Source organism: Haliotis rubra, unplaced genomic scaffold, assembly GCF_003918875.1.
Source record: "Haliotis rubra isolate DU_JTF1 unplaced genomic scaffold, ASM391887v1 Scf1416, whole genome shotgun sequence".
Lineage (NCBI taxonomy): Eukaryota > Metazoa > Mollusca > Gastropoda > Lepetellida > Haliotidae > Haliotis > Haliotis rubra.
The window spans coordinates 126,014-134,316 of record NW_025765355.1 but is presented as its reverse complement, the minus strand read 5'-3'; the positions used below and the strand labels follow the sequence as shown (position 1 = coordinate 134,316).

The window sequence follows — 8,303 nt, the reverse complement described above, 5'->3', positions numbered from 1 at the left end:
ACCGTGCGGCCGCGATATATAAATGCTACAAGCTACAGCCATTTAAATACTAAACATACAATGCAAAGCAGAAAAAGGCTAGCCACCCCTGCGTTTACATAGAGTAAAGTTGAGTGATCTGAAAGCGAACACTATCAAAATTACCCAACAACGACTTACCACAAATTCGGCTGAAAGAAAGAGAATTTAGGCAAGCCTACCATATAATATGCAAACATAATATATGAACTCCCCTACTACAAGCTACCAAGAACACATAGCAAGGAAACCCGCGATCGCGGGTCCGCCATTTGCCTGCCACATGGCTGGAAAGACAGAGAACCCAATGCAAAGTTACAACAAAAGATGAATGAAAATATCAACATATGACGTCCATCTAACGCCTGCCGCGAGAAAGGAACCATACATACAGATTGAGACTCTTTTACACTCATCATCGTGACGGGTAGGAGAGCAAACTTCGAAGCGAAACACAACGCACGCCGTCTATTCAACAGAACGACAGCATGAAAAGTGAGGTCAATTTGAGGTGGACGGCTAGAGTTACCTGCTCTTGGCTGTGTTGGTCCGGTGGGGCCCTGTAGGGGTGGTCTCACAAGACAAAACGAGTTTTTTGTTTTGTAAATATTTTATTAAAAATATAGTTACAACTGTCGTAGGATTTAAAATGGACATTTTAATGCTTATATGTACCCCAAGGAGGACTTCTTCTGAAAAAGAATAAAAAAATATAATAGAATGTCGAACATACATTGCCTGTGATTCCAGCGTTTTTCTACGGCCATTGTTTTCTTCATCTTCCATCCATGAGCTGAGGACTGATGCAGCCAGTAGGGATGATGTTAGAATGTGCTGAAGGAATGTGCAAGTGAGTCAAAATGTACTTACGTGTAAAGTAGCCTACTATATTAGTTAATGTCCGTATAATTTCTGCCAACCAAACCCCAAAACTGATGTACAGTGGAGTTACCATTTATCATTAACGATTTAAGTTATCTGGATCACGATCAAATCTGTTATCTCCTTTGCCTCTGGCAATCAACCGAGGCTCTCGATGAATTTAATCGCCTCTTACGACAAGCCAGGGTTGCTGGGAGCCTACATGAGTTGTATGAGTATATTCCTTCATTGAATCCCAACTTCAGGTGCCGTGTATGGTAGGATGGAGATAATGTTCCAAGGAGTTTCAAACCCTTCCTATTCAATCACTGCTTGCCCTCGTGTATGAAAAGTATCTTACGGTTCCTTTCTTCCAGAACAGTGCAGCACATTTCACTCGGTTTGTCATCACAGCCCATATCATTAAACGTTGGAATACTTTCTCCTTGGGTCGATAAGACGTAGTACTGGAGAGAGGGAACAGACTGTATGCGGTTTCCTGTACAAAAACAAATACCTGATTACTGTTCTTTGCAATCACAACTTTATTAGTATCTAGAAGATTGATAACTCACATGCTCAAGCTAAGGGAATAAGATCTATGAAAGGAAAACACGCAATTTGCTAATCAAACAAATACATACCAGTCTTTGTGACCAGTGTGTCACTTCATACAATTTTGAAAACACAGCTTCAGTGAAGAATGTTGTAAGGTCCAGACCGTTATGGTCTATAATGAACTGCACAATCTCAGCCTGGTCCATCCGCATCGCTTGAACCAGGAACATTCCTACTGTGTCTTAAAACCAAAAAAGATAACTGTCCTTAGTTCACTAAAATCTCAACTTTACACGTTGCAATTGGGAGGATAGGCCAAATTATTAATCGGGATTTACAAAACACTCCTTCAGATCAGGTGTCAGTATTACACGTGTGCCCTGTCTGGTTGAGTTCAACCTATAAAATGTACCGTTATGTAAACATTAATCAAAGCAAAACGGGTAACGATCGATGGCGTGTTTGAACGAGTTGTATTGCTCAGCAATATTCCAGCTATATGGCGGGGTCTGCAAATAATCGAAGTCGGGACCAGACAATCCAGTGATCAACAACATGAGGCATCAATCTATACAATTGGTCATGAATACGATGACATGTGTCAACTAAGTCAGCGAGCCTGACCACCCAATCCCGTTAGTCGCCTTTTACAAGCCTGGGTTGCTGAAGATCAATTCTAACCCGGACTTCACGGGTCCAAAGTGTTGTTGTCCTGCTGAGATACAAACAAGGCTTCGTGTCTAACTCCACTCTACCTTTACCACTGGGATGTTTCGGTTTTTGCTCAATGTCGTTGTGAGCTTCCGCAGCAGCCCCTTTCCCGTCAAACAGCCTCTCCGGCATATAGTAGTCCAGGATGCGTAGTACTTCAGGGACGGATTTACCTAAAACAGGACAGCACAGTATCTTTGGACTCTCACATCATTGAAACAGCCTTAAGAGTTGGAACAATTCTGTTGTAGACTTCCATTCATGGTCCGAATCAGAAATCGGAATAATCAGTGTAAGGTTTTCAGATACAATGTCACGTTACGGTGTAGGATGTGTAGCATGTATGTGTTGCAGGTCAAGAACATTGAGAATAAACGTGTGAACAGTATTTCAGCCATAAAGAGGCGTTTTAGCTTGTGCGAGGCAAGCCCTTTGATAGACTTGAACGTGAATTACAATTAGCATAACCATGTCACATATATGGAATTTAAGTTTTAATGATTCATTTGTAGGTGTTTCAACAGTTGGCAGGAGACACCTATGTGAAACGCACGGGAAGGGACGTTTCCATTAGATATTGAGTACGTTTGTCATATCAGAGCATATATTTACTTTTTAGCAGTGCCTGTATTACTGCGTTAACCAGCGCGGTTTCCTCTTCCTCTTCGTCAATGTGTACAACCGTGATGAGCTCTCTTTTCTGTAGACACTGCATGATTTTGTACTCGCCAACTTTCTTTCCTTCAGCGTGAACTTTGGTAAACTCCTTCTTTACTTTGTCACGTGAAACTTCATCAATCACTGTGCCCGTCCTATATATCATAGAGTAAATGGAAATAGGAAATTGAGGTAAATTAATAATTATCTTGCTCAAATTTACTCTCTAACATGGTATTGGTATCTGAATCGTTCAATGGATGAGATTCATGTGACAAAAGATATTATTTTACTCTTACGTATAATATAGAAACTATGTGAAACGGACGTGCAACATGTATATACATGGTTATAGTTACGTGTAAGGGTATTTCATCATTTGGGTATTTAAAGGGGGAGATGACTCCTTGTACAACTCACCATTCTTTGTCTCTGCCACCAGAAGAACTTTTCTTGTCTTTCTTGGAGGTTTCTAACACATTGGCCAGTGCATCAGCAACACCACCTGTCCCCTGATAAAACTCAGAATACTAAAACTTTAGACAGACAGACAGACAGACAGGTTTATTTGGTAATTTAGGCCCAAGGCCCATAATACATACATTTGGCAAAAGTAAATACATACTGAGTAAAGCTAAGTAAAGTTTAGTATTGATTTGTTTTACAGATAATCGTTCCTCCTAAGGCGAACTTGTGAAAGATATTTACTCAATGATTTTAAAATATGTATATTGTCTGATGACAACAATCGGATGAAGGTTTCAATTGTCGGTGGTTGAGTCAGATATATTGAAAAACAATCAGATCTTTGTTGGGAATATTTTGGACATATTAATAAAATATGGAATTCATCTTCGATGTAGAGGCGGAGACGTTCATTATACGGGGTGTTTGTATGACGGCCACATTCCACTGCGAGTCTGAAGTTACAGCACCGAAACTAAGATATGATTTTACGTTGATTTGGTAGCAATTCACTGGTTAAATATGGTTCGACGCTTAGAGATGATTTAAATTGTGAATAGTATTTACATTTGGGTGACGAAAATAGTGATGCATGCCAGTTTTGAGTGAAGCAGTCATAGAATCTCTGTTTAAAAATTACCATGAATGTGTATATACAGCCTATGTCTTGAGATATCCATAAGAAACCAAATCCATATTGGAATAATATCAACCTAATATGAGAAGCCCATGTTGTTTTACCATTATCATCGAAAGTTTTGATCATTAGATATGCCTGATAAGGAAGTCTGTGTCGTGGAAGCTGCATCAGTCTGAACCAGTACTTGACTGCTTGAGATATATTGATACTGGAGGGGAGCTCTCCCACACTCTCCCAGAACCATGTTGTTGTTGGTAGTTTTACAGACTTTAAGAAATGACTTGCAAAATCTGGTGTGCACAGTTTCAATAATTTTACAGTAGCTTGTTCCCCATATTTCAGATCCGTAACAGAGTATTGGTGCAATCACAGAGTCAAATATCTTAAACAATTCATGATGGTTAATATATCCAAAACATTTTTGATAATTGTTGATAGAAAATATGGCCTTCCTCGCTTGAGACGATAAACAGGTTTTCGCTTTTGTCCATGATAATCTTGGAGTAAACACAATACCTAAGTATCTATACATATTAACAACCTCAATTTGTGTTCCATTTAAAAACCACTTCTCATAATCCCTGAGCGGACCTCCATTGCGAAATACCAGTATTTTAGTCTTTTTCAGGTTCACCTTCATTCCAGTCTCTGCACAAAACCTTTCAACAACATTAATTTTCCTTTGGAGCTGCATAGCACTGTCAGATACAGATGAGACATCATCAGCAAATAGGAGAGAATAAACATCCTTGGCTTGTGAAGATATAAAAATACCCCTTCCACCATCATTCTCCAGCATTTGTGATAGTTGATTTATAAAAATAATGAAAATTTGAGGACTTAAAATACATCCTTGCCTTGTGCCAACATTACAGTTGAAATAAGATGATAATCCAGTATCAGTTCTGACACAAGCACATAATGATGAGTACATCTTGATGATAAATTTCATAAATTTCCCCTTCACACCAATGCTCACAAGACTCCTAAACAATATTTGATGATTAATGCAGTCAAAAGCTTTGGTAAAGTCTATGAACAAACAATAGAATCTCCCCTTCTTTTTTGATAAATACTTGGTTGCCATAGCTTGTAAGGTGAATATATGGTCAGTGGTTGAATAACCATGTCTAAAGCCAGCCTGACACTCTGAGATTATGCTGTTGTCATCACACCATTGTTGTAATCTGTTATTGATTATGGAAGTAAGAATTTTACACATTGAGTTGATCAAAGAAATACCTCTGAAATTGTTTTGGTCCAGTTTGCTTCCAGATTTATGCAAGGGGCAGATGATACTCTTTCCCCAAGTCTCAGGGAAAATGCCATCTTCAAATAACTTATTGAATAGTTTAGTTAATAATGGTGCAATATAGCTTTTAGAAGCCTTGAAAAAGTCACCGGCTATGCCATCTGGTCCTGCTGATTTGCCGGTCTTAATGTTTTGAAGACTAGAAAACACTTCATGTTCTGAAAAGGGATCATTCAACTGAGATGTCATGTTGTCATTTATATCCTCACATAATGTCTCTTCGATAACATTATTGGCAGATTCACAATATAAAAGGTTCCGAAAGTGATCATGCCATTCATTTACAGGAATATTAGGAGTCTCTGAACGAGAAACTGAATTTGATTTTAATACGCTCCAGAATTGTTTAGGGTCATTTCTTGAGTCACTAAGTTTTCTCCTTTGATCTTGAAAATATAAGTCTTTCTTCAGTTGAAATGTAGATTTGAAAATATATATGAATCAATGTTTTCACCCCTTGATCTGTGTGCTCTAAGAGCTGAGTATTTCTTTGTTTGATATGCTCTAATTCGAGTCCCACCAGGGGCTGCTTGGAATACATGGAAAGAGAATTATTATAAACTCTCTTGAATTTATCTGCTGCAGCCTGGTAGAGATCAGTTAATGCTTTGACACTTTCTTCCACATTTTCTTCAATCTGTTTATGTATTGTGTCATACTGCATCATAAACAATTCATGAAAATCAACTAAAAATATGTTGTACATTTCAGGGGACCAGTTGTATTTTATCCATGCCTCTTGATCCATAACACATGACTGATTGGAATTGTTATCTTTACACCTTTGAGTTGAAGCTGCACCAGGAAGATCAATAGAACAATATAGAGGGAAATGGTTTGACTCGTCTCTCTCATGAATACCAAAAGAGCTGAAATAGGGGAATAGATCAGTACTTGCTAGGAAGTAATCCACAACACTGGCACCATTATGGGTCACACAGGTGAAGTTGCCTTCCTTATCATCAAACAACCTTCCATTCAAAGCATGTAGACCATGTGTACAACACATTTCTGCAAGGGATACTCCATAGTTGTTATATCTAATATTGTCTTTCGTATTGCGCAGAGTTTGGAAGTTATCACTTGGGTAGTCCTCACTGTTGTTTTGGACATAGTAGAGATCATCACAGGAATATAATCTAAAAAATGTTTTCATTCTTGCATTAAAATCACCCATAAGTAATATATGATGCTGATAAAAATTATGCTTTATGGTTTCGACATATTGTTCCAAACGCTGAATGCCATCAAAATCCTTACCAATGTATATAGGGGAGTTTTCAGGTGATATGTAGACAAACATTAACACAATATCTTTGTCAAGTCCAAGTCTCGTGGATTGAAACAAAAGAACAACACAATCTTCACAATCTTCAAGCACTCTGTACATCTTCAAGCACTCTACCTACCCAAATGCTACATATATGATCTAACATGTCGTAATCGGTGGGGTGTCGGGAATTTCACAACAAAACAGACACGTGTTTACTTAAAACCCTGTATATTCCAGCTGTAATACTAATGGAGCCTTGGCCGAGTCCTCAATCGCGTATTCCTGTTTGGGTCTACTTCCGTTACTATGTATCCCGCACTCGCTGTGTGAGATCCTCGGAGACTCGGTGTGTTGTATCTTCTCTGTCTTTTAGTTTCCTCTTCGAAGTGAACAGGATGTCGTTTCTGTCGTTGGTGAGAACGAAATTCGCAATTATTGGGGGATTACGTTTTCCGTTCCGGAGTCGATGGGCCCTCGTAATAAGAATATCGTCTGCTTGGGGGATGTCAAGAGTGTCTCGAATAAACTCACGAACTTTCTTCTCCGAAGTTTCCAAGGTTTCGTTGTTTTCACTTTCTATGCCATGAAAGAGCAGATTATTGCGCCTAGACCTGGATTCATAATCATCAAGTCTATCTTTCATAACGCGTAGCTGTTAAGTCATCCTTATGTTTTCTTCACTCAACTTATTTATATCGTCTCGTTGTTCTCTCACCTGAGCCGCCATTTTGTCCACTTTGGTGTCAAGTTGGGTGAGGCGGTCGTTTGCAGTTTTCACATCAGACTTTAACCCGATAATAGCGTCCATTAGATCATCTGTTGAGTATTTGCTGGTGAGCCCCACAGCCCCTGTATCCTCCTGTGAGAGATTTGACTGCCTCGTTGACTTGGGGCCGGGGTTACACTCCACGTCACCACTCAGAGTTAGAATAAGCCTCAAAGTCAACGATACATACTTTTTTGACACACACAATCCATGAGATGATGGTTTGGTCCTGCTAGGTTGTGAAAACGAGCCGATTGTAGCTCTATATTGCTCTAAACTTATACCCATATCGGGAGCTGTTATTGTAAAACGTCCACACTTCTCATTACCCAGCATGCATCCATGCTTAGCCACATTCGTAAATACATAACACCGGAAACATTCTAACTGTCGTGGTACTAAGTAAATTGCAAGGAGAATCAGAAGACAAAAGGTTACTTAACAAGTGAACGGACACATGGCTTGTGCTTATTACGAGCAAAAAGTGACCACTATAACCACGTTATCATCATCTAAAAACATGTAATTCCATAGTTAAAGCAATATTTTATACTAGATTCAATTTACCTGCAATACAACCACAGGTACGTTGTTGTCTATTGCAGATTGGACTCCATCGAGAATATAAGACCATCCACCATACAGCAGAACCACCAGTGGGGTGCAGGAAGTTCCTTAATAAATCAGTTTTAGATATTTACAGTTTGTGTAATACATTATATTGCATGAAGACTTTAAACGAATGCAATAATTATTCGTTTACGTTTATTATTTCAAGGAGGAAATCATTTCATGTACTTTTTTTGTTCGCTCTTTAAATGGCATTTACAAGTGATACACATAAAGGGTGAACATGTACGGATGTCACACGAGGGACACGACGTTTCCGACGTTACTCTTAAAACATCGTGCCACTCATATTACAGAAGTTGACATCCATACATTTTCACCTCTGTTGTCTGGTTCTTTTTTAGCATTTAGACACATTTTATTTGCTAAATGTCGCCATTGTTTGTAAATACCTTCTGAATGTTTCGTCATT

General features: G+C 38.8%; 1 protein-coding gene across 1 annotated transcript; it reads right to left on the bottom strand.

Annotated features, from left to right (window-relative positions):
* Positions 1-1,201: 1,201 nt before the first annotated feature.
* On the bottom strand, positions 1,202-7,922 carry LOC124269064. The gene is made up of 6 exons (XM_046704078.1): positions 7,829-7,922; positions 3,226-3,317; positions 2,761-2,960; positions 2,193-2,321; positions 1,524-1,678; positions 1,202-1,378 (listed from the first exon to the last, which is right to left on the bottom strand). Exons 3-6 carry the CDS (start codon positions 2,861-2,863, stop codon positions 1,202-1,204), a joined length of 564 nt encoding a protein of 187 aa, XP_046560034.1. The 5' UTR covers positions 2,864-2,960; positions 3,226-3,317; positions 7,829-7,922.
* Positions 7,923-8,303: the final 381 nt, after the last annotated feature.

Excerpts from the sequence above, each read along its gene's own strand:
- LOC124269064 (XM_046704078.1), bottom strand. The coding sequence starts at position 2,863 with ATGCAGTGTCTACAGAAAAGAGAGCTCATCACGGTTGTACACATTGAC. Across the intron at positions 2,322-2,760 it reads AATACAGGCACTGCTAAAAA|GTAAATCCGTCCCTGAAGTA; the intron begins GTAAATATATGC and ends GTCCTGTTTTAG. Across the intron at positions 1,679-2,192 it reads GAAACATCCCAGTGGTAAAG|ACACAGTAGGAATGTTCCTG; the intron begins GTAGAGTGGAGT and ends TTTGGTTTTAAG.